Below are 27,638 nucleotides of genomic sequence, written 5' to 3' on the forward strand. Positions count from 1 at the left end.
GCATCCCCCCTGTTTTCTTTTGCACAAGGAAGTACCTGGAATAGAATCCCAGCCCTTCTTGCCCCAGTGGCACGGGCTTGACCGCATTGGCACTGAGAAGAGCGGAGAGTTCCTCTGCAAGTACCTGCCTGTGCTGGAAGCTGAAGGACTGTGCTCCCGGTCGGCAATTTGGAGGTTTGGAGATCAAATTGAGGGAGTATCCCCGCCGGACTATTTGAAGAACCCACCGGTCGGAGGTTACAAGAGGCCACCTTTGGTGAAAAACAGCCGCTCTTGACCGTGGAAAAAAGAAGACTGAAGCGGGACTCTTGTGCAACAGGCAGGAAGATGGCCGCACATGCACAGTGTACGCTCGAAGGCTCTAGCAAGCTTTGTTGCTAGGAAGATTTTCCAGACCTGGGGCTGCAGTGGACGTCACCCACATGTGAGAACAAGCAGCCTGCTTGTCCTCAGAGAAACTCTGTAACAAAGAAAATGTTCTATTCAATGTGGAAGCTCAAACGATTAAAACCTTTCTTCCCAAGAGCAACTTTTCGACACCTAATACAATCAATGGTCCTAAGCCATGCAGATTATTGCAACGGAATCTACGCGGGCTGCAAAGAACAACTCATTAAAAAAAACCTCCAAACCGCCCAAAATACAGCAGCCAGGATGATATTCAGCAAAACACACTTCGAAAGTGCCAAACCCCTCCGAGAAAAGTTGCATTGGCTCCCAATCAAAGAACGGATCATCTTCAAAATATGCACCTTAGTCCACAAAATCATATACGGCGTAGTTCCAGAATACATGACAGACCTCATAGACTTACCAATAAGAAACAAAGTCAGATCATCAAGATCCTAACTAAACCTACACTACCCAAATTGCAAAGGACTGAAATACAAAACAACTTACGCATCCGGCTTCTCCTACATAAGCGCACAACTATGGAATGAGGTCCCAAAAGCTGTGAAAGCAATCCACGACCACTTGAACTTCAGGAAATCACTAAAAACCAACCTCTTCAAAAAGGCCTACCCCAACGACCCCACGTAACACTCTTCACCTACCAACACAGCATGACTATGATCGAACAGGACAACATGCAATTTTCATTCATTCCTACCCTCCACTTATACCTCATACGATCACGATACAACTTTGTATTTGTTATCCACTGACTGGGCAAACGCCTTTGACGGTACTATGTAAGCCACATTGAGCCTGCAAATGACCCTTCACTGGCTCCCTATCCGTTTTCGCATACTGTTCAAACTTCTTCTACTAACCTATAAATGTACTCACTCTGCTGCTCCCCAGTATCTCTCCACACTCGTCCTTCCCTACACCCCTTCCCGTGCACTCCACTCCATGGATAAATCCTTCTTTATCTGTTCCCTTCTCCACTACTGCCAACTCCAGACTTCGCGCCTTCTGTTTCGCTGCACCCTACGCCTGGAATAAACTTCCTGAGCCCCTACGTCTTGCCCCATCCTTGGCCACCTTTAAATCTAGACTGAAAGCCCACCTCTTTAACATTGCTTTTGACTCGTAACCACTTGTAACAACTCGCCTCCACCTACCCTCCTCTCTTCCTTCCCGTTCACATTAATTGATTTGATTACTTTATTTTTTGTCTATTGTAAGCTCTTTGAGCAGGGACTGTCTTTCTTCTATGTTTGTGCAGCGCTGCGTATGCCTTGTAGCGCTATAGAAATGCTAAATGGTAGTAGTAGGTGGAAAATGTGGGGTATAAATGGGTCATTCCATGTCAAGTGGTCTGATTTCAGAGAAGTGCCCTGCTCAACCATCACGGATTTCGATGAAATTTTCTGTGAACATTCATACATGTCCCCAATGAACATTGGTAAAGTTTTACAATCGCCGATGCAATACTTGCTGAGATATAGTAATCTGTTTGACCCTATACTGCAGCCTTCTATGTTATGACTCCGAGATTTCGGCAAATTTGAGACACTATCTCCGGCAATATTTTGTTGAGAGAAACAAAACTTGGCCATCTTTTACAACTTTTTGCGCTCTATTAAATAAAATAAAAAAATCTTCACGAGCGATTTCCATGAAGAAAACTTGGAGCAAACCTGGTTCGAAAAATTTGCGGCACAAAAAAATTATAAGGCCCTAGAAATAGGGACAGAGTTGAGGATGTTGCTATCGCACACTGCTATCGCAACATCACATGCATTCTATTATTTTTGTTTTATACAGACATTATTAGTACCTAAATTGCGTTGGTTCTTGGTGACATTGTCACTACCAGTTCAGGAACTTGAACCAATAACCCCATCGCCATAGGGGTCAAGCACGATAGCTGTGCAATACCAGCCACGGGTGGGTTTCTTGGATGAGGATCCCAAGCCTCTAGTTTGGTTTCTTCATCAAGGTGCCAAAGCCTAAAGTGGGTATCTTAAATGGTTCCCAAGCCAAAGTCCATAATGAAAACTGCCGAATTCCAACGATTGCTTATTTATTATTGAATTTACAAGCCACTTTCTTTAGTGTCACTTCTGGGAATTGATACTGCGGCCTGACGATGTAACTAATGGCGCTGGAAGCACACAAATAAGATGTTGTGCTGGAACCCAACAAACATCTTTTCTTTCAGGCCAATAAAATGAATGAGCCGGGCCTGGTGGATGCATAAATGTTACTAATGCATCATTTTGTTTGATGGAAATTTCTACAACGTTGCCTACCCACCACTTACTGTCATACATGCAGGTAACATAACAACCAGGCAATAGTTTGGCCAATTTTAAATTAGGATCGACGATATCGGAAATTTTGGCCACAAAGTCAATCGTGTCATTTGAAACTTTGCTGACAGAAATCGAATTTGAATCAACTGGCACAAACTGGTGATGATCTCTTGTGCCAGCTATTGTGCAGCTAGCTTTCCATCTTTCTTCTTGCAGCATCCTGTTTTCTCGGATTTCTTCAGTCGGAACATACATATAATTCCATGAATGTTTTTGTCACAAAAGTTAAACAGATCTATTGGCGTCAGTATTTGATTGGTTAATGGTCGCTGGAGGCTGGCTCAAGCAGCCAAACGTTTAGTCGTGCCACCAACTCCATCACATGGTGACTTGCCATGACTCGTGCCAAAAAAGTTCCATTTGGCCTCAATTTCAAAATCATTCTTGTGATTGCACAGATTGACGAAATGTTTGTATTGTGCTGCTGAACCGTCACTAAAGTAGTATATTCTTGTAATCTTTGTTTTATTCGTCAAAAACTCAATCAACTTCCGAATGAACATGTGCACAGAAACCGTATCATGTTGCATATGATCAGAAATTATGCAGCAGTTGACAATTTGCAGTACATCATCTTTATTGATATAATAAACGACGAATGGATGCACTGTGCATTGTGAGTTCTCCCAGTGAAAGCCTTGAGCAGCGTCTTGGACAACAAACGAGTAATTCTGAGCAAAATCCATCAGTACGATGTTTGGGTTTTTTTAGGCCAGCTTTTAATGACTTCAAATATTCACTTTGATGTTTTGAAATGAAGTGGTGGCCAGTCAGTTTCCAAATTTTGCTAGCGAGTTTTTCAATAAAGTTGTCAACAATGAGAACATGTGTTTCGAGTGTTTCACAGTCAGTATGAACCCAATGTTTGAATTCTATTGATTCTTCCGAGTCCCAGTCCTCAAATATTTCTTGCAAATATGCTATCAGTGCCTCTTCACCAGGACAGTTTTGGCATCGCTGCAACAAACAATCTTTGGCGTCCAGATCACAAACTGCCTTTCCCATGAGCATCTTGTAGTCTTCTTTAATGTTGGCACCTTGCAGCATAAGCTTAATATTCTGATGGATGGCGCAGACACAGATGGAATGTGTGCCTGAGGCACCGACAGTAACACAAGCAGCGTGGTGTTGTCTATATCAAAAACAAGGACATCAAAGCAGTCCAACTTAGTCCAGAAAAAAGAAAAAGAGGGGGAAAAGTCTCAACAAGTGCTGAAATATTGAATGTTGTTCATTAATTGCATGCACAACAAGTCATCATAGACTGAAACCCCCCCCCCAAAAAAAATAAGTCTATTTTTATTTTCTTATATTTATAAATGCTTATAATCACACTTAGTTCCAGCTCTAAAAAGTCAAACAAAACCACAAAATAACTTATCTTTTAACAAATCTGTCCTGCGTATAGACTCCGACGGTCCCGTTTCATATTTCTTCCTCAGGGAACCCAGACGCGGACTTGTGCAAAAATTAAGTGACTAAAAAAACGCTGGACTGGACGCTGAATCAGCACAAGTCCGCATGACTTGTTGTGCATGCAATTAATGAACAACATTCAATATTGCAGCACTTGTTGAGACTTTTCCCCCTCTTTCTTTTTTCTGGACTAAGTTGGACTGCTTTGTTGTCCTTGTTTTTGATATAGACAACACCACGCTGCTTGTTTGGATTTCATTTTCATTTTGAATGGCAGATGTGTGAGATCTGAGTGTGATTTTTTGACCGACAGTAACACACCACTTTGGTCTGAGCTCACAGAATTTGGAAAAACCAATTTCAGCACCATATTTGTTTCGATATGCTACATACAGTTCTTTCAGATTGCACAGTAGCAACCGCTTTTGTTTTTGAACCTTGATGCCATCAAGCCGAACAGAAACAAAATCTTTACCACGGCACATCCTGCTAAATTCATCATCCTCATAGAAATCTCGAACTTTGTCGGTGATTGCCTTTGGTACCAGTTTGCCAACTTTTGCATCCGGTAGTGCACAAATGCCTCTCTCCTGCTTTAAATTTCGCGCTGATTTAACCATACGTTCTGAAACGCTAAACGTTTTTGCTGCCACTGGTATTGACCAACTCTTTGGAGCCAAAGTCAATAATTGAATTTTCATGGATCTATTGGATATTTTAATTTTCGTTTTCACATCTTCGATTAGGTCAGTATAATCTTGGCACGACAGGCATTCCTTAGCAGCCGACTTGCTAGTTTGTCCAATATCTTCGGCTGATACTGCAGCGGCTACCATTATTTTTTCTGCTACCTGCAGCGGATACCATTATTTTTTCTGCTACCACTTTCTGCACGCGTTCAATTTTTCGTTTCACATATCCAGTTTTATCCGTACTGGCCAACCTCCAAATTTTTAATGGAGAAGTCCCCAAATCAGTCAAACTTTGATCAAGAGTATCTGAAATGTCCATATCATAATTTTCTGATGATGATGACGACTCTGCCTTGCTTTCGACATATTTGGCTTTACACTTGGAACACATTTTTTGGCCTGGCTTCACATTTTTCAATTTTTTCAAATCATCGTACATGGCTAGATCAACTTTCAACAGTCCATGTTTAACTATGTGATTTTGTTTGTCGAATGGGTTGCAGCACGACTTTTGCTTCATTTCGTACTTTTCCAAATACATCGCTTTGTGATGCAGGCAGATTTGGTCGTCGTCTGCAAACTCAACCTCCGATCGCCAAGTAATGAGCATTTTTTCATTGGCAGACAAGCTGTGCACATAATGCAGCCCAATTTTTTTAGAATAAAATGAACCATGGTGGCAAGTTGACGACAATTTTTTTCCAACAGCGCAAATGGGCAAAGTGGGATTGTCAGTTGACTCTTTGACATTCATTTTTCGCATATTAAGCAAAATCGCAATTATTAATAATATGAAGTGTATTATTAATTCTGAAAAAGAGAAGTTATAAAGATTATGTTATGACAGATACAACTACACCTGCACAGTACAGAACCCTATAGCCGAAGCATGCTAATGCGCGGCATCAATAAGGTACTTACAGAATATTTAACCAGTCATTAGTGTACAAGCACCGCTAGTAGACTAACAGATTCATATAGCATACAAAAAATGAATTCTACACTTTAAACTTCATGCTGATCCCACTTGCTACCGCCCTCTGCAACCTTGGCTTAAATCCGTACATTTATGCCGATGATGTGCCAGAACCGGTGGTGGGAGGCGGGGCTGGTGGTTGGGAGGCGGGGATAGTGCTGGGCAGACTTATACGGTCTGTGCCCGGAAAAGGACAGGTACAAATCAAGGTAAGGTATACACAAAAAGTAGCACATGTGAGTTTATCTTGTTGGGCAGACTGGATGGACCGTGGAGGTCTTTTTCTGCCGTCATCTACTATGTTACTATGATGTCACTATCACAGCCATTGAGGGCTTGTTACATGAGGCCTCAATGCCATGGAGTATAACCCTGGCACATCAAATCACCTGAAGTCTGTATTTTTATGAAGTCTCTTTTATTGAATAAATCACAGATAATTTACTCACAGATAGATGTTCAAAGATGCTGTTTCAGGATACAGAGACTTCTTGATCTGGAAGCTGTGGGAGGCGGAGATCTGAAGAGAGGTAGTTGTATTGCGGGGGGGGGGGGGGGGGGGGGAAAGATAATTGAACAGGTAGAAATAGTCCAAAGCTGGGTGACTGGAATGTGCAATATCTCATTTGGGAGGAGATATCTTCAGGGTAAAAAACCAGGTTCTTTACAGGGAGTTCTCAGCAGGACAGAGCTGTCTGGAGCAAGATGGTGTTAGCTCCATGCCCCTGGCTAGATGGTGTTAGAATACCCCGTGGCTGAAAGGACAAAGAGGTGATGGGGCTTTACACAGGCTCAGGGAGGAGCAGATAGAGGCCAATGGGAACAGAGCCTGCCATCGGGTGGCAAGGGGTGGTCCTAGAGATAGGAGGGAAAGGTCATACCTGGCTGACAGGACAGAGATAGTAAGACTGAACAGGAAGTGATAGCAGGAAGACAAAAGAGCCAAGCTCAGCAGAGAGAGAAAGGAGGTCTGGGCAGCCTCACAACCAGTGGTAACAATTCTTGCACAACCAAGCAAGTGTGGTTGCATTGCCTGTGAAATACATTACCCACAGTGCCTTGCTCATATACCTTTACAATGAGAGACTACAGCAGCGAAAGTCCTTAGAAATAAGAACAGTAAAAGCATCACACACATTTATGGATCACCTTATAAACTAGTGCAAGGCTGTCAGCGGACAGAACAGTCACCATCTCCATCCCTTTCCGTGACACAGTAGCGGAAATCTTAGACCTGATTGCTGCAAGCTTATCTACAATGGAACATTGGGCGAGGGTGTTCCGGTTTAAATTAAATAAGGATAAAACTCAGTGCCTTTATTCTCCACTCCCCTTACTACTCAGTGCCTTCAAATACAATCACGATAAATGACTATGTTCTCCCTCTATCTAATAGTCTGAAGCTCCTTGGGGTGACCTTGGATAAGCATTTGCATCTGGATGATCAGGTTCGAGTTGTCACTAAGAGAATGTTCAATGCAATGTGGAGGCTTCGGCAGGTTAGATATTGCCTAACTAGAGAACTGTTTCGCACCCTTGTTCATTGGTTGGTGCTCTCTCACCTGGATTACTGCAGCGGGATTTACGCAGGTTGCCTTGGATATCTTTTGAAAAAATTCCAGACTGCTCAAAACACAGCGGCGAGACTAATCCTGGGAAAGTCACGTTTTGAGCATGCTCAACCTCTGCGTTTCTATCTCCACTGGTTGCCCGTGAGGGAACGTATCTTTTTCAAAATTTGCTCCCTAACTCATAAAATAATTTATGGGCAGACTCCGGAATATATGCATCGCCTTATCGACCTACCTCCCAGAAACGCAGTTGCCACCTCGAGGTCGTATCTCAACCTGCACTTCCCAAATTGCAGAGGCGTCAAATACAAGAAGATCTTCACTTCGTCTTTCCAATACTCCTGTGCCAAGAATTGGAATGTTTTGCCGAAGTACTTAAAACTGCAAAATGATCACCAACTGTTCAAGAGGCTGCTGAAAACCCATTTGGCTGGTCTATTCCCCCCCACACTCTTACCGATAGTCCCACTTACCTACCCTTTTGTTAATTTGTACAGCGCTGCGTAACCCTAGTAGCGCTCTAGAAATGTTAAGTAGTAGTACCCCTACAATTGTTATGCCCCCTTCCCCTTCCTTGCCTACTCTTTGTCTCTTACCATTTTCTCTTATTGTATTGTCATTTTTATTTATCCTGTTAGCCACATTGTGCCTGCGTGCGTGGGAAAATGTGGGGTAGAAGTGTACTATAAATAAAGAAAATGACAATATAGAAAAATGCATGTTGAAGTATATGACATTGTGATAGCAACATCCTCAACTTTGTCCCTATTTCTAGGGCCTTATATGCCAGCGATGAAAAACCAACCCTACTTTTTTAAGGAGTTTGAAACATGCTTTAATGAAAATGATTAAAAAGTTTCCAGGTCTTTTTTTTTTGTAAAAGTGAGCTAAAAATACCCTATTTTTGGTATTTTTGCAAAAATCATCATCTTTACACGCAATTTGTGAACTAATGGAAAATATTAGAATGAAATTTTATATTCGAAAACCTTGTGTTGATACGTTGTTGTGTGCAAAGTTTCACATTTATCATACCTTTAATTCCAGAGATATAAAAAGCCAAACCTTAAAATTTTTTCGTACAACAAATTTTTCGGACCAAGCTTGCTCCAAGTTTTCTTCATGAAAATTGCTCATGAAGATTTTTTTATTTTATTTAATAGAGCGCAAAACGTTGTACAAGATAGCCAAGTTCTGTTTCTCTCAACAAAATATTGCCGGAGATACAGTGTCTCAAAGTTGCCGAAATCTCGGAGTCATACCATAGAAGGCTGCAGTATGGGGTCAAACAGAGTATTGCATCGGCGAACGTAAAACTTTACCAATGTTCATTGGGGACATGTATGAATGTTCACAGAAAATTTCATCGAAATCCGTGATGGTTGGCGCAGGGACCACCAGATAACTTGACATGGAATGACCCAAATGCAACAAATAAATAGACCAAGGGGTCTCGGATCTTCAATGCTTGAGAACTGTAATCTCCATCTGTTGGATATTATTGTTGGACAAAAAAAACTTCTCAAATTTGTATTCTGTGAAACTTTTGACAGCCGGTTTCCTCACATTGTGCTACTTAGATCTATTAGTTCAGTTGCTAATATCTAATTTCTTGGAAAGATGATACAAAAAGCAATATTTGGACAGGTACTTTAGTTTTGGGAACCAATTATTTTCCATCCCAAGAGTGAATTTAGGGAAGGTCGGAGTACCAAAATGTTACTAGTCTCACTTTTTAATATAATTTATACTTGTAACCTGGATTGGTCACTGTTGGAAACAGTATGGTGGGTTTGATGGACCTTCAGTCTGTCAACACTTAAGGATGATGTTAAGTACAATTAGATCTTACAGCTACTTTTGATATGGTGGATCATTCTATGCATCTCTTGAGACAGGAATTTTGGAAACTGCTCTAAATTAGTTCAGATCCTATTTTTCAAGTCTCAACATTGCAAGTGACCTATAGTGACAGTTTTTCTGTTACTTTTGCTGGCTGGAATCCCACAAGGTTCTACTTTAGCGACAGCACTTTTTAACGTGCTCAATGCACATTAGGCTACTTTGCTACAAGATATGGGTTTTGGTTTTTATACCTATGTGGATGATATTCAGGTTTTTGGTAACTCCTGGGATACATCATTCTGTAAATTGTGACTAAATTGCTTCAAGTGATTTCTTGGATTACTGATCAACCCTAGAATTAATCTAGCAAAAACTGATCTCTACCAAAGAAAAAAAGATTTCTCTCTAAAATTTAGCACCACCGTTCATTAAGTGTGATCTTTGATGTCTATCATTATTTGAATATTTTTACTGCTGTAATGGGCTACTGCTTGTTTGATTTATTCTTACTTATACCATCTTCAGTGAATTCCTTCTAAAAGGCAGTAAATCAATCCTAATAAAAAAACAATTATATATAGATCAAATTTTAACCAAATTTTCACACATTGTACATGATTTATGACATAGAACCAGTTTAGATTATTATAATTCTTTATTTGCAGGTTTGCCTCACTATTCTCTCCACACCTACAGCTCCTTCAGAATTCTACATTAAAATTATTGCATAAAAGCTAGTTATTACAATCACACAATGCCATTATTAAATTGAGCAGCACTGGCTTCCTGTAGTTAGTAGAATACAGTTTAAGATTCTTCTTTTGCCACATCACGTTATACTGGATACCCTGCATATCACTTTAACCACCTCATACCTCATCAACCATTAAGAACAGTGCAGTCCTCAGTTGCCAATCTTATTCCTTCAGCTAGGAAATTGGTATTTGATGTGGCTACATCTCTTTGGAACCAGCTTCCGGTTTTTAGTCAGATTAAATTCAGAATACGATGGACCAAAATCAGCATTAAATACGGAGTTGTTTAAAAAGACCTTTTCTACCCAATTAGTGTAATTTTAGCATAGTACTGTGGTTATGGCTGTTGTGCTATGCTTCTCCCTTTCCTTATCTGCAAAAGTTTTTAACAGTGTGTTAATTTTATCTTGGTTTTGTTTAATTTGATCTGTTTTAATATAAATATCTGATTTTGCAGTATACCAGATTGTACAAATATCCTTACTCCTTTCTCACTTAAGCTCAGAGGTTTCACACTGCAAGGTCAGTACCAAGCATGTACCAGCACAGCAGATGACTTGAGGACCGGAGGTTCTTGATTGTAAGTAGCCTCTTTGGTAGTGGTTCGATGAAATACCAGGCAATGAACAGACGCAAGCTCTGAAGAGTCTACAACACAACACTAAGGAGTTTTTAAATTTTATTTATACCTTGCTTACTCCTAAGCAGCTTACAAAAAATACATCATAAAATGCATACTTAAAGGATACAAAATGGGAACAGGCCCAAAATCCATCTACTCCATTGCAGGAATTATGTGCATATATGACCTAGAACACTTCACAAACTACTATTAAAATGCCAGTGTCAGGGGGAAAGCCAGGTGCAGGGTGTACAAAAGTCTTAGCCAGCTCTAGTTGTTTTTTTTTTTTTGTGGGGGGGGGGGGGGGGGGGGGGGCACAGGCGAGAGAATGGAGGAGTAACTCAAGGGCCTCAGAGAGAAAAATAAAAGCATTATACAAACACTGTAATAATGGTTTAAATCATTCATTGGGCTTAAAATTTCTTGGAAGGGTAATGCTACATCATGCTGTGGCATTACATAGCCAAGCACCATTAAACAACAATACTGCAATAATCAAGATGCTGGGGCTTAAATCACAGAGACCACACTGAATTAGTTTAATGTATTTTAATAGCAAACTTACAGGAACAGCACAGAAGACAGACAACATTAAAAACATGTAGTTGCATGTAGGACAACTCAGAAAAAAAAAAAGGATATAGTGAATGGAATCTACTGTATGATAAAAATGCTACAAACACCATTTAGTTGCCTTTGATAAGAAATTTACTTGTTTTAAAAAAATCCAAATGCTGGCATTGTCCAGAAAAATTAAGATTTTTATAATCATTATAAAGTTGAATTGCTGAAACACTGACTGCATTAATGCTTTATGTCCCCGCATTTATATTAAAAACACACAAATGAAAATGGAAAAAAAAAAATCCCAAAACCTTATCAATACCTGATTCTGTCCCCATTACACCTCTTCTCTTATCCCCTCCCTCCCAACCCACCCCCAAGTTTGCAACCTTATACTTAAAGTAACTTATTCTCCCCATAGCCCTCCCCCCCCCATGTGAAAAAAAAATCTAAACGTTCATAACTACTAATAACAGGAAGAGATTTTTTTTCTGGTTTAAAGAATGAGTGTGTTCCCATCATGGTGGAGTTCTAAGCACGTTCTCCACGTATGCGGCGTGCTAGCTGGATATCTTTTGGCATGATTGTGACGCGTTTGGCGTGAATAGCACACAGATTGGTATCTTCAAACAGCCCGACTAGGTAGGCTTCACTTGCCTCCTAAAAGAAAAAACAAATGAGAAAATTAGGTTCTTACCTTGGTAATTTTCTTTCCTTTAGTCACAGCAGATGAATCCATTAACTGATGGATTGTATCCGCCTACCAGCAGGTGGAGATAGAGAACACTGAAAAACCACAGTGACCCTTGGATGGCTAGCCCCAACTGCCTTCAGTATTTCTCTATCTCCCAGCAAATGTGGACGTAGCTTGATCAGCTCCTGGATTTCAGACTGCCTGGGGTGGCTCCTGTGCTTTGCCAGTTGAGCCAGGGGTGTTGTGGCTGGTGGTGCCCACTTTAAAGGCATATAGGTTTGCCCTTTCCCTGCCTTATCCAGTCCTCCCGGAGTCCCTCTGTTGCTGCCTGCCTTCAACTTTCCTCACAGCGTTAAAAATAAAGTGCGCTTTACTGTGTGGCTGTTCGGAGGCTTTTTCCAGAGATTCTGGTTCAGAGCAGCTTGACCGGATCTCGTTGACTCTGTCTTTTGAGGTGAGAGTGGTGCCCAGCTCCTCCGGGGAGGTCCCACGGACACAGTTCCGAACGGGGTAAGTTTTGGCTCGAAGCCGCCATTTTAATGCTATATTTCCGTCCAGTCGGGCAATGGCTGCTAAGGCAGTAAGCGCTGCTCCCGTTGTGGTAAACGCAGACCGGTAGCAGGGCTCTGCAAAACGTGCTCTTTAGACGCTTGCGCTAGTACGAGCATGGCGAGAGATGATTCTTCCCGCTCGATGGAGCTGGCAGCGGGCGCCGCATGTCTCGACCCTCACGGTTGCAGAGGAGTCTGAGTGCAGGGGGGGCGCCTCGTTTAGAGGCTGCCAGAGGAGCTCCAACACCCGTTTCTCCTAATTCGGAGGCGGAGGGTCAGAGTGAGTTTTTCTTCCCTGAGTTTGTGCTTTTAATGCATAAAGCCTTCATGCTGAAAAGAGCTCGGCCGCAGGTGTCTGACACTGCTTTGCATTCTGGATCCCCTCTGGGTGTTGATGGCCCGGGGCTGGCTACAGAGGTTATTTCTTCCCCCCGAGCGTTGGAAGGACGCTAAACGTAGACGGGTAAATTCCCCGTCTGAAAGTGGCGCGCATCCCCCCCCCCCCCCCCCCCCGTGGTCAGGCGGAATGGGAACTGGCAGAAGTTTTTCTTCAGATTTGTGCCAAATGAGGGACACCCGGATTGGATCTAATGGCGTCAAGGGTAAACGCCAAAGTGCCTTGCTTTTTCAGCAGAAGGAGAGATCCTCACTCGGCAGGGTTGGATGCTGTGGCTCAACCCTGGGCCTCGGGCCTCCTGTATGTGTTCCCTCCTTGGCCCTTGATAGGCCCATTCCGCCGGGTCGATTTGATGCCTGCTGAGAAAATTGGCTTGCACGTTGCTCTGACCTGCTATGTGAGCTGCTGGCAAGCTGCAGGTGGAGCTCGGCCCAGCGGCAAATCTGAGTGGCCTCCGCAGCCAGGGCCCTGCACTGAGTGCCGCCCTGATTTATGTAGGCCACCGCTGTCGTGTTGTCTGACAGAATCCAGACAGCAAGCCCTTTCAGAGTCTTTTGAATGGCCATAAGAGCCTGGAATATCGCTCTCAGTTCCAAGCGATTGATGGACCACCCCGCTTCCACGGTTGTCCACTGACCCTAAGCATAGCTTCCCTGGCAATGCGCTCCCCAGTCCAAAAGGCTGGCATCTGTTATCACCAGGCACCAAGGAGGAAGTGCAAGCGGCATTCCTTGGCGCAACATCCTGTCGGAAAGCCACCACGCCATACTGAGCCGCGTTAGTCTGCGTTGATATTCCTGGGAAATCGGAGACCATTGTTGAAGCAGGGCAATCTGCAGAGGCCTCATATGCGCTCTTGCCCAAGGAACCACCTCTGCAGGCGAGGCATCCGCAGGAGCAGACGGACTTGATTCTGAAGCTTGCAGAGTCTTTGGTCTGGGAGAAAGACAAACCCCGAGGCCGTGTCGAACTGGACCCCCAAATACTCGAGAGACAGAGGGGGTCAGGTGACTTTTGGGTATATTGACCACCCAGTCTAGAGTAGAGAGTTGCACGGGGACAGAAATCCTACCCATCCCCGCCCGTCCCTGCTGGAATCTTACCCGTCCCCACCCATCCCCGCTGGAATCTTACCCGTACCCACCCATCCCAGCAAAAATTTAAACCATCCCAACCCGTCCCCACCCGTCCCCGCAAGAATTTAACCCATCCCCACCCATCCCCGTAAGAATTTAATAGTACATAAAAGAAAGTTCCAGTCAGCTCCCTTTCTGGATTTGAGCCACAGCACTGTAGGCAAGGACGGAACGGAAGTTGGAACTTGGAACACTCTGGTGCGCACATGTAAGATTTGTCTCTGATTCACTGGGATTGTGTGCTGAGAGGCCGCCACATGCACGCGCCAGTAGGTCAGGTGACATCTGATTCTCGTGCCTGTATCAGAGCTGAGGTCTGTGCACCAGCCTGGGAGCAAAGAGGATTAATAGTAACAAAGTAAGTGATAGCAAATAGACCTGAACGGTCCATCCACTCTGCCCAATAGTCACACTCATGATCAATTCATCATTAAATCAACGAGTGTGATATTATATACTTGATTATGGTCTTTCTTTCGTGTTTCTGGAACAAAGACCACAGGAGTCTATCTGGCCCCATCCTTATGTTCCAACTGCTGGAGTTGCCATCGAAGCCCACTCCAGCCTATTCATGTTCTCATTTGTGGGACACAGACCGTAAAAGTCTGTCCAGCACTGTCCTCATGTTCCAGCCACTGAAGTTGCTGTCTAAGCCCTTTCCAGCCCATCCTACACCAGATTGCCATGTATGAGACACAGAACATACAAGTCTGCCAGGTATCAGCTCTAGTTCATCACAGCCAGAGTCGCCATCTAAGCGTCACTTGACACATCCACACACATGCAGCCATTTAAGGTTAGCTTTTATATAACTTCCATTTTCTAACTAGAGATCCTCTGTGTTCATCCCACGCCTTTTTGAATTCCGTCATCATTTGTGACTCTACCACCTCCTTAATGGAAGACTTTCCACATTTATGCTGTTAAAGCAAGGAAGAAGAGGAGGAGGAGACAGCACTCAAATAAATTGGTATTCAGTAGATGAGAGGCTGGTGCAGGTGCAGCTTACACTTCCACGGGAAGCCCACAGAACTGGTTCCATCCCCGCAGGAACCCCGCAGGAACTGCCTCCGTCCCCGCGGGAATCCTGCGGGTTCCGCGGGATTCCCGCGGGGACGGAAGCCGTGCAGCTCTCTAGTCTAGAGCCTGCAGGACTGTATTCACTCTGGCTGTGGCAAGACGACTTTCAGCTGCCGAATCCGCTCTGATGAGCCAGTCGTCGAGATAAGGGTGAACTCTTGATACCCTCTCGCCTGAGACAGGCAGCTACGACCACCATTACCTTGGAAAAGGTACAGGAAGCTGTGGCTAGGCCGAAAGGCAAGGTCTGAAACTGGAAATGTTGCCCCAACACCGCAAACCGGAGAAACCGCTGATGCGGGGGCCAAATATGAATGTGCAAATATGCTTCTTTTAGGTCCAGAGACGTGAGACACTCTCCAAGTTTCCATGCAAAAGTGTCGTACTCCGAGGGCCTCATTGACTCTTCGTAAGTCGAGGATTGGTCTGAAAGACCCACCTTTTCGAGGCACAACAAAATTAATGGAATAGCGGCCAGGGGCACCAGGATCACCGCTCCGAGGCGCAGCAAGACTTGTAAGGTCTCCTCTACTGCCGCCTGTTTTACGGCAGTGCCACATCGGGACTCCACAAACACGTCTCTCACTGGGGCACCGAATTCCAGTCGGTAACCTTCTCTGATCAGGTCCAGGACCCACTGATCTGAGGTAATCTTGGTCCACTCCTCTAGAAAGAGGGAAAGACGTCCTCCTACTGCAGGAATTGAGTGGACCGGCGTCCCATCATTGTGGAGGATGCCCCTGAACTCTGCGGAACGTTTGTCCGAGTGAAAGGAGTTCCTCTGCTGAAAACGGGCACGTTGAGAAAACCCAGCAGAGCGCCCCAGGCGATACCTACGAGCTTCACGGAAGCGAGGTCTGGAAGAGGAGGGAAACACAGGACCCTTGGAAGAAGGCCTCGGCCCATCTTCAGGTAACCACTGGGGCTTAGAGTCCCACAGGTCTATCACAATCTTCTCCAATTCCTCTCCAAACAGGAGGCCCCAAAAGGGTAACCTCACCAGCCTTTGCTTAGAAGCCATGTCAGCCGCCCAATGCCGTAGCCAAAGAAGGCGGCGGGCAGAAACCGCCACAGACATCTGTTTAGCCAAAGCTCTGACCAGTTCATAAAGGGCATCAGCAAAAAATGACAGGGCCGACTCCATCCGTGGGGCAACCTCAGAGGGACCCCGCACCATCTGCGGGCTGTTCCACCGCCTGTTGTAACCAGGAAAGACATGCCCGGGCTGCATAGGAACTGCAAATAGACGCCCTTAAGGCAAGGCCCGCAATTTCAAAGGACCGCTTCAGCGTGGATTCCAGCCGCCGATCCTGCATGTCTTTCAAAGCGACCCCTCCCTCTACTGGGAGAGTGGTCTTTTTAGTCACCACCGTGACCAACACATCCACTTTAGGCATTCCCAAAGGGGCCACGTGCTCCTCACTCAGAGGGTAAAGCTGACCCATAGCCCTGGCCACTTTCAAAGGCCCATCGGGGTCACACCATTGAGCTAAGCTCTTGGATGGAGTCATGCACAGGAAAGGCCCAAGTAGGCTTCTTAGTACTCGCCATCCTAAGATTAACAGAGAAGACATCGACCTCGGCAGGATCATCAATCGAGAGGGCCTGCAAGGCGTCAGTAATGAGAGCTGGAAGCTTGTCGCAGTCGAAAATCCAAACCGCATTGGGATCATCCGAATCCAGTGGCAAACAGGCACCCTCATCTGGATCATCCGTCCATGAGGGCCTGCCAGATCCCTCAGACTCCCCACAGCCTGACCACGGGGGGGGGGGGGGGGGGGGGGGGGGGGGATGCGCGCCACTTTCAGACGGGGAATTTACCCGTCTACGTTTAGTGTCCTTCCAACGCTCGGGGGAAGAAATAACCTCTGTAGCCAGCCCCGGGCCATCAACACCCGGAGGGGATCCAGAATGCAAAGCAGTGTCAGACACCTGCGGCCGAGCTCTTTTCAGCATGAAGGCTTTATGCATTAAAAGCACAAACTCAGGGAAGAAAAACTCACCCTAACCCTCTGCCTCCGAATTAGGAGAAACGGGTGTTGGAGCTCCTCTGGCAGCCTCTAAACGAGGCGCGCCCCTGCACTCAGACTCCTCTGCAACCGTGAGGGTCAAGACATGCGGCGCCCGCTGCCAGCTCCATCGAGCAGGAAGAATCATCGCTCGCCATGCTCGTACTAGCGCAAGCGTCTAAAGAGCACGTTTTGCACATCCCTGCTACCGGTCTGCGTTTACCACAACGGGAGCAGCGCTTACTGCCTTAGCAGCCATTGCCTGACTGGACGGAAATATAGCAATAAAATGGCGGCTTCGAGCCAAAACTTACCCCGTTCGGAACGGTGTCCGTGGGACCTCCTCGGAGGAGCTGGGCACCACTCACCTCAAAAGACAGAGTCAACGAGATCCGGTCAAGCTGCTCTGAACCAGAATCTCTGGAAAAAGCCTCCGAACAGCCACGCAGTAAAGCGCACTTTATTTTTAACGCTGTGAGGAAAGTTGAAGGCACGCAGCAACAGAGGGACTCCGGGAGGACTGGATAAGGCAGGGAAAGGGCAAACCTATATGCCTTTAAAGTGGGCACCACCAGCCACAACACCCCTGCTCAACTGGCAAAGCACAGGAGCCACCCCAGGCAGTCTGAAATCCAGAAGCTGATCAAGCTACGTCCACATTTGCTGGGAGATAGAGAAATACTGAAGGCAGTTGGGGCTAGCCGTCCAAGGGTCACTGTGGTTTTTCAGTGTTCTCTATCTCCACCTGCTGGTAGGTGGATACAACCCATCAGTTAATGGATCCATCTGCTGCTGATAAGGAAAAAGCTATTTACAACACTGATCCTGTGATGCTGTGTAATAAGCAATATTGAGACATGAAGCAGTAAATGTGTGCATTAGATGTGGTTTTTACCTTATGCTTAAAAGCTGGGAAAACAGCTTTTGCAGCTGGTGTAGATTGGATATTATGAAACCTTTTGGGTAGTAGAGGGAGAAGGTACATGAATGCATATAGTGATAGACAGTGAATCAAGTACAGTACAGGAGACAAGGCCCTAGAGACATGGATGGGAAGATCAGAGTGTTAGAAATACAAAGATAAATATGTAAACAGCAAAGCTGAAGATATCATAGTTTGCAAAACTTAATGAGTATAGAGCTGCAGTATGAGATATGTTTTTATTACATTGGAAGACATTATGTTCCTTTTACCTTTTTGCCCCGTTTTGTTTCCCCTTCACTTGGGTGTACTAAACTCCTCTCACACAAGCATGTATGTTCCTGCTTAATCACACCACAATTTCCATAAACTATCAGTACACTATGTTACGCAGGCTTGAAAATAAAGCGTTCTTTGTATGGTAAATTAATGTTTTTCCAACAAGTGACTTGGGGGGGGGGGGGTGAGGAAACACTCCTCCCACTGTTGCATGGGGTTAGCCTACCTCCATTTCACTACCACCAAGGCACAAAATGTAGAACAAAAACAAATCCTGCCCTCTTTTGGCTCTTTCCAGGCCACCAATACAATTTTCTCTGATTACTTTAAGAGGGTTTGGTAATGCTAACACCAGTTCAGGTTATGGAAGTGAACTACCCTCAAGGGAGTTAATTTTAATGTGGTTTTACATAAAGGAAATCCCTTAAAGTTGTAACATGGCATGTACTCCTATGCAGAAAGGTGTTCCCACAGGTGTGGTTTAAGTGAATGGGGGAGGGGTGAAAATGTATTGCACATCTGCTGTAATTAAACACTGGAATTTGTTGCTAGAGAACATAATAAAAGCAGTTAGCTTAGCAGGGTTTAGAAATGGTTTGGATAGCTTCCTAAAGGAAAAGGCCATAAGCCGTTATTAAAATGGACTTGGGGAAAATCCACTGTATTTCTAGGATAAACAGCATAAAACGTATTGTACTGTTTTGGGATCTTGCCAGGTACTTGTGACCTGGATTGGCCACTGTTAGAAACAGGATGCTAGGCTTGATGGACCTTCAGTCTCTCCTAGTATGGCAACACTTGTGTCCTACTGGCATTGGAGAAAAAAAAATTCAACTTGCCATGTGAGAAGAGCAGCCAGGGGGTCCCTGAAACGGAAGATGACCTTTTTAATGGTGCAGGAAGCTTATCTGCATAGTCTTAGTCCAAGAGAGTGCAGTACTTAATTCCTTTTTCGTTTTGTTGATAGGATGGGGAGTACACTCAAGGACATGCCTGTTTTGAAGTAGGGTGTATGGGGGGGGGGGGGGGGGGGATTTAGAAGGGGCTTTGATCTTGTTTGACCATTGGGCCACAAGAGTAAGGTTCCTTGCATTTCTGTGGGTATCTGGCAATTTGTTGGGGTGGGGGGTATGGGAAGGGGTTTAGTTTCCACATGCTCTGCTTGGATTGGGGGTGAAAAATCTTTGATAAAGACTGTATGGATAACAAACCTGTTGTGTGGTTTTCCTATTGGAATTTTGTAGATTTTGCAGCTCATTGTTGTGTCATCAATAAAAAACTGTTGAAACTAAGTGAATGGGGGGGCAGTGTTTACAATGTTCATATTTCATGGGCACATGCACACATCTACACCAACTTCAGAAGAGGTGTGATGCATGTTGGATTTCCTGCACTATTGAACCTATTCCTGAGAGTTTTATTTTAAAAGAAAGTTTTAAGCAGGCACCTTACTCGACTTTACATAGATGCCCTGTTATAAAATCAGGTTCTTAAGTGTGAATCAGAGCGACCCCGAGAGGCCCTGTTTGTTCCAACAGAGCTTCACGTTTACCTCTAGTTTCTTACATACTGTCAGATGTTGGGCATTTGTTACACACCTGCCAATGTGACAGACTCAGAAGTAACCTGAGGAAATACTTCAAGGAAAGGGTGGTGAAGGATGAAGTCATGAACCACCCCCCCTCCCCCTCCCCCCCGGTAGAGATGGAGAGATGAATTCAAGGAAGCTTGGGACAAGTACACAAGATCTCCAAGGGGGTGATAGGCAGAATGGATGGGCAGACTGGACAGGCTATATTTATCTGCCTTCAGTTTTCTGTGCGACTGCCCCTGTGGGCACGTGGCAAACTATAGGTATACAAAACAGCAGATCAGTATAATATCCCAAAAAAGTTTATTGAAGATACCGTAAGACAATTGCCCAATTGGGCAATTGTCTTACACACGGTATCTTCAATAAACTTTTTTGGATACTATACTGATCTGTTTTGTTTTCCACGTTGGATTTTGCAGATAGTCTGCCTTGTTGTTTTCTGAAACTATAGGTATAGCCCTGAGCAGCCCAAATGCAAATTATAGAGCAACTAGTAAAAAAGGCCCGTTTCTGTAGGCAAGGAAACAGGCCTTAGGCAGGCAATTCCCCCCCCCCCCCCGTGCTACGGTCCCCTCGAACCCCCCCCTTCCACGAACCTGTCGTTCCCCCCCCCCCCCCCGTGCCAGCAAAAACTGCCGCCACCGCTGCTACCTTCCCTTCGGTTCTTCAATCATCTTCTTAGAAAGTTTAACTCCGTGCGTCTGACATCAGCTTCTGGCGGCGGTAGTTTTCGGTGTTCGGGGGGGGGGGGGGGGGGGGGGAAATCGACAGGTTCGCGGGAGGGGGTGGCAGCTGATTCCGAGGCAGTAGGAGGAGTAGGGAACTCCTTGCCTTGGAATCAGCTGTGTTGACGTCTGACATCCGTGCGTGTCTGCCTCGCAGACCACTTGCAGCCAGGGAGCCACTGTCCCAAGCATAGAACGTTGGAGGTGAGAATTATATAGGATTATGTGGCTCATTTGCCACAGTGTGCATAGATATACATTTTCAGCTAATTGATATTGTTGCTTTCAGTTCATAGAAACAGATACAGCATACAGGAGAAATAAAATACTTTAGTCGATGGTACAGATCATTACTGCTAACCCTACAAACTCTAAGCATGCCTCCATCCTTAACCCCCTAGTAAAACCATACTATCTGTATACAGACAAACACTGGGGGGGGGGGGGGGGGGGGGGAGGGGGGGGGGAAGAGGAGCTGCAGCAATCAACCTACAACATCTTGTCTTCCTCCTTGCAGGACCTACCATAAACAATTTTAATAAGACTTAATTAGTGCAACACAAATCATAGTCTTATGCAAAAGGAACACCCTAGAATTAGAGCAGCAGGCTGAGAATCAGGGAAGTCAGGGTTAAAATCCCCCAGACACTCTTTGCAAACTCGGTAAGTCAGGACACATGGTTTATTACAACAAGCTCCACAGTTCAGCAGTGTTCTCAATTATAGGCTTTGAGTTCAAGGGCCTCTCTGAGCCAGGTGTCCAATCCCAGACCAGATGGCCCTAATTCAGCCTGGAGGTGGGAATGGCTTTCTGGCTCTGTCCCATGAAGTGCTCCTGTGTAGAATTGTTAGTTCAGCTTGGAGATGAAGACTACGCGGAGAGGAAGGATTTTAAAAATGCACCAAAACTAAATGGGGATTTTACCATTCAGCAGGTTTGCATAAAGACTGCTCTATCCTTTAAACACAATAGTTAAATGGAAAACATTTTCTGTCCTTGACAGGTTTGAAAACAAGTCCTACTATAGCAGTCCACAAGCTATTGCTACAGTGCTTCAAGTCCAGCAGATGTTGACATCCTTGGCCTATATCAGTTTGTGGAGTATTTTGAAGCTCAGAGCCACAGCTCCCCCACTCCCCATTTATCTTACTATTTTGGAAGCAAGATCAGCATGGGAAATCTAAAAGCAAAACGCCCCATGCCACAGAGCGACTTATATCAGCCTCAGACCAAGCCCTCTGGGGACAGGGAAATACCCAGTGTATCTGAATGTAACTCACCTTGAGCTACTACTATAGTTTATTTAAAATTTGCTATACTGCTAATACTAAGTAGCAGGTCTCAGCGATTTACAGTAATACAAGTTAGCTGTGCAGGCCCTCCCAGAGTCAGTATTTCTCAGTCTCCCTGCAGGCGATGGAGGTGTGAGCCTGTGCAGGCTCGAATGGGGAGACTGAGAATACTGACTCTGGGAAGGACTGCACAGCTCTCTTATAGGCTCCACAAGTCTGTAGCTCACAGTCTCCACCCACCTGCTGCTAGGATTTCATAACTCATCCATCTAAGCTGGTCTGGAGGGATGGTAAAGAAGCGGGACTTTTTTCCTGTTCTCTTTTAAGATATGCCACCTTACCGTATGACCATGCTCTGGCCAGGATCTTCAAAACCTGCGGGCTTTGGTTATTTGCAACAGTGGAAGAATAGATTCAGTCTAACCCCTCTCCCATCTTATTGCAATTAATGAGATGGTTAATTTCTGCTATACTACCCCCCCCCCTCAAAAAAAAAAAAAAAAAACAACCCAAAACAACCCACAGGCAAGGGAGGAAAACTTACTCCAGCAGCCTCTCAAGGTTCCAAGTAGATACAGATAGTTAAAGGCTTTCTTAAAGGTCAGCAGCACTGGAGCAAGGATAGAGGGGGGAATAGGAAGTGACTAGAACAGATGTTGGTGCTTTCCTAATAAATCTCAGGCTTTTAGCAGAAGAAAATATTGCAAAATAAGGGCTCATTAAAATTGGAATTTTCAGCCCGGTCACGTGATGCTGTGATGGAGAGCGGTCGCGGGTGAATCTCTCTCCGTCGCCAACCTACCCGCTCGCGAATCAGCAAAAGAATCGATCCCTCCAAAAAATATAAAATTGTAGCACAGCATTTGGGGAGCGTTCCTGTCGGCAGTACTGCTGGTTAAAACTGAAAATGACAGCGAGATTAGCGGCGCGGGACAAACAGAGGGGAAAGACGACCGAATACAAAATGGCGGCGTCTCCTCCTGAGGCGGGAACATCGGTCTCCTCCGCTTGGATAGCGGAGATAACGTCAGAACTAACAGTAGTGATGGAGGATCTGCTTGAGCGGCGTCTGGCCCCGATCGATCAAAAGTTGGACGGTAAGCTGGAACAGCTGAACGCTAAAATCGGAGAACTGACTAAAGAATGTATAGCATTCCAGACACGGACCAGCGCGGTTGAGGATCGCGTAACAGAAGTGGAGAAAGACCAGGAAAACATGAAGAAACGGGTGGCAGACATGGAAAACAAAATCGAAGATTTAGAGAATCGTTCCAGACGGAACAATATTCGCCTGGTGGGTCTGCCAGAGGTGCTGGGGGCCCGTCAGATGGAAAAAACCCTGGAACAATGGTTAAACACACAGGTGGATTTTCCAGAGTCAATAGGCCCATTGAGAATAGAGCGAGCTCATCGTCTGGGAACTCGCCAGATGGGGAAAAATACATCGCGAGTGGTAATCTGCAAGATATTAAATTTTGTGCATAAACAGTGTATACTACAGACAGCACGCTCGGCAGCGACTCTAACTTATGAAGGCAAGAAGATCCTATGCTTCCAAGATTATTCGGCTGGAATATCAGCAAAAAGGCGGGCATTTTCATCAGTGTGTTCAAAACTATTTGAGAGGAAGATTCGCTTCTCATTGCAATATCCCGCCACTTTGAAACTGACACATAATGGAAATATAAAAATATTTACATCGGAGAAAGAAGCGGGAGCCTTTGTAGCCGAATTGGAGAGGGCAGCGGAACTAGAGCCGGCAGAGACTGGATCTACCTGACCTGTGTGAATTTGAAACGGTCGATAGCAGGAAGTACGGAATTAACGAAGATATGAGGAAGTTTGGGGGAAAAATGAAGACGACGAGGGCAGGAGAGTTTGTAAGAACTTAAAGCATACATAGAACAGGACTTGGTAGATGTTGTAGTTGGACTTGAAATGAAGTTAAAAAAGAGGGGAGAAGATAATGTACAAAGATACATGCTATAGGTGGAATCTTTATAGGGGATGCAGTAGGGAAGTAATTAACATACACATAAGAAAGGGAGCGAATGATGTTAATAATATCTTATCCTTTTTGGAGGAGGGGGAAAGAGATATTAGACTAAGACTAGAGCGGGGAGGGGGGTAAGCATTGGTTAGTTGTGACCAGCCAAGCGGGGGGGAAAGTTTGGTTAATGTTAAGGGACGGAGGGAGGGAAGGGGGGAAAGGAGATAGGGGGAGGGGATGCAAAATATTCAAAAGGAAAAGATACAGCTAAATTCTTCTCAAAGGGGAAAGGGGATGGAATCATTTGGTTATAGACACTTTCAGTCACAATGTAAGACATGTGGTAATTATGAGGGACTGCTGCAGCTGGGACAGCAGCCCGGAAATTGGCAGGACCTTAGCCAGCTATTAGAAGCAAAATATGGAGGAATAACATGAAAGATATGAAAATATACTCATGGAATGTTGGAGGTATAGGCTCGCCCATTAAGAGGAAAAAAATAATGGGGGAATTACGCAAAAAGGGAGCAATGATAGCCATGTTACAAGAAACACATTTAACAACACAGGAACATGCAAAACTAAAATCATGGTGGGTGGGAACGATATTAGAGGCCCCAGCAGTGGGGAAAAAAGCAGGAGTAGCAATATTGATTCATAAAACACTCCAGGTAACCCAGAAGTATGTGGACCCAGAGGGCCGATTTATCATAGCTAAGGTAAAGATAGATGGAAGGCCAATGCTGTTGGTGAATGTGTATGCCCCGAATGTGTACAGCAAAAAGTTTTTTCAAAATTTAATTAAGCGTATCCAAACAATAAAATTACAAGATCCGCAGGTGCAGACGGTAATAGGGGGGGACTTTAACATTGTGGCGGATGAAACCATAGATAAGACTTATACCAAAGGGAGAGGAAAAGGGGATCATATGAAAGGCATTGCTTGGATGTGTGATGCACTGGAAGTTATAGATGTGTGGAGAATATTAAATCCAGATCTTAGAGACTATACACACTATTCAAGAGCGCATCATACTCAATCCCGGATTGATTATCTTTTAATTAATGAGGGGGCTCTCCCAGATGTGCAAGGGGCAGGCATAGATGCTACTGTAATATCTGATCATGCGCCAATCTATATTAACATCAATAGCCAAGGCACGCAATATAAGAGACGGAAATGGATATTTCCAATTGAGCTTTATTATGATGAGGAATTTTTGAGATATATAAGAGAGAAATGGATGGAATATAAAATTCATAACGAGAAGCATATATCAGAACCTATATTATACTGGGAGGCAGCGAAAGCTGTACTCCGAGGAGAAATAATAGCTTATTGCAGCCGAAAGAAAAAAAGACGAGAACAGGAAATACTCAGGCTAGGGAAACAATTAGTTAAATTGCGACAGCAATATGGAGACACAGCCCAAGCCACAATAAGAGAGCAATTACTAGCCACACAGATAAATTTAAATACTTTAATCCATCAAAGAGCTATTAAATCAGCAACATACTATAGATATCAACTTTATAAATTTGGTAATAAGCAAGGCAAAATGCTAGCAGGGCTGATCAGGAAAAAGACTGGCCCACAAAAGGTGATTACTTTACAGCTCCCCTCAGGAACGGTAACACATTCAGAGAGTAAAATTAGACAAATATTCCTTAAATACTATACCCAGCTCTATCAGGCGAATACAGAAGATCAGTTAGAGCCAGAGCTATATCTAGATAATATAGTAATACCACAGATAACAGAAACTCAGAGGGAAATAATTAATAAACCCATAGACTTAGATGAAATAACCAGGGCCATCAAAAGTAGCCCTTTACAAAAAGCTCCGGGACCTGATGGGTATCGAGCTGAATTCTATAAACTGTTAGAGGCAGAGATTGGAAACCCAATAATGATGGCCTTCCAGCGGGCAGTAGATCAGGAAAGTCTACCAGAGACACTCCGAGTGGCAGACATTGTGGTATTTCCTAAACCAGGAAAGGACCTGAACAGGCCAGAGTCCTATAGGCCAATTTCCTTGATTAATTATGAAACCAAGCTGTTGGCGGGTATTTATGCTAATAGACTAGCAAGGATATTACCAGACATCATAGCCTTACCACAAGGAGGCTTCATTAAAGGGAGACAGATAGTCAAAAATATTAGACAGATATTAGCCTCATTAGAATGGGTGAGAAGAAAGAAAGAAGATTCTTTACTCATAAGCTTCGACGCCGAAAAGGCGTTCGATAGAGTAGACTGGGGATTTATGTTTCGGACAATGAAAGCATATGGGTTTGCAGGGCCATTTGTAAACGTTATAGCCGCTTTATATAAAAATCCCTTAGCCAGGCTTTATGTCAATGGGGACTATACTGAAACATTTGAGATTGGTAGAGGCACACGACAAGGATGCCCCTTATCCCCCTTGTTGTTCGCGTTAACCCTGGATCCGCTGATACGGACAATACTGGAAGACCAGGAGATCACAGGGGTGAGAATGGGAACTCATGAATTTAAAATCTCGGCATTCGCTGACGACCTCTTGGTCCACCTTACTAAACCACAGGTGGCATTACCGGTATTACTAGAACGATTCAAAGAATATGGCTCATTTTCGGGCTTTAAATTAAATATGCAGAAATCAGAAAGTATGCCAACACAAGATACAATGCTGGCGGGGTGGAGGGGGGAGTTTCCCTTACGATGGGTCACAGGTGAATTTAAGTATCTAGGAATAATTCTGACAGCGGATCCAGGTAAACTCTATAGGACAAATATAGATAATCTTCTGAGGCAGACGAAGCAGACATTGGCTCATTGGCATACATTGCCGTTGACATTGCATGGTAGAATTAGCCTTTATAGCATGGTACTATTTCCCCGATGGCTGTATGTACTACGACAGCTACCATTATACCTACAACAGAAAGATGTTAAACAATTAAAGAGAATGTTATCCTACTTCTGCTGGGGGGGCAAGAAACCAAAAATTAAATTTGAAAATCTGAGTGGGAAATTGCAGAAAGGAGGATTGGGGCTACCTAATTTACGAGACTATAATTGGGCATGTTTATTAAGGCATATGGCAGATTGGATAATAGGAACGGAGGAATATACCCCATGGGAGATGGAAAGAAGCTTATTTAAACCATATCACCCCTATTACTTATTACATGCTCCTGCACATAAGATCCCTACAGAGTGGAGGCAACATCTTTTATTAGCCCCAATGAGAAAGACATGGGACTATGTAATTCGCCTTTTGGGGAAGAATCCTAGATGTACTGACATGATACCAATAATGGGGAATGCTGACTTCCAATCGGGGATTCAATCGATTAGACACTACAGATGGGCAACAGAAGGGGTGGTGGTAGTGGCGGATGTATTACACAATACAGGGCGGATATTGACACAAGGTGAATTGGGACGGATAGTTGGGGAGGACAACGTAGATTGGTACTCATATCTGCAGATGAAAATGTATATGGCTAGATTGATGAGAGAGGGGTGTACTAGAGAGCTGTACCCTCTGTTGGAGCACTTTTTTCTACCCCCAGGGATAGAAAGAGTTACGGTATCGGGGATGCATATAGCCATAATGCAGCTGAAAGTACCTCAGTCACTCACAGGAGTGGCCCTAAAATGGACGCATGATCTAGGACAGACAGTTACAGAAGCTGACATCTTAACACACATGACAGAGATTAAAGATAACCTATATTATGCCAGACATAGGGAAACTCAGTATCGTATAATCA

General features: G+C 44.4%; 1 protein-coding gene across 2 annotated transcripts in view; it reads right to left on the reverse strand.

Annotated features, from left to right (window-relative positions):
* Positions 1-11,176: 11,176 nt before the first annotated feature.
* LOC115465316 (histone H3.3) overlaps positions 11,177-27,638 on the reverse strand; it is a 52,610-nt gene continuing 36,148 nt past the window's right edge. For both annotated transcript variants that reach the window (XM_030195719.1, XM_030195720.1), the window contains exon 4: positions 11,177-11,866. In XM_030195719.1, coding sequence (XP_030051579.1) covers positions 11,738-11,866 — 129 coding nt within the window. In that variant the 3' untranslated portion in view covers positions 11,177-11,737. The remainder of the gene's footprint in view (positions 11,867-27,638) is intronic.

This window comes from Microcaecilia unicolor, chromosome 3, assembly GCF_901765095.1.
Source record: "Microcaecilia unicolor chromosome 3, aMicUni1.1, whole genome shotgun sequence".
Classification (NCBI taxonomy): Eukaryota; Metazoa; Chordata; class Amphibia; order Gymnophiona; family Siphonopidae; genus Microcaecilia; species Microcaecilia unicolor.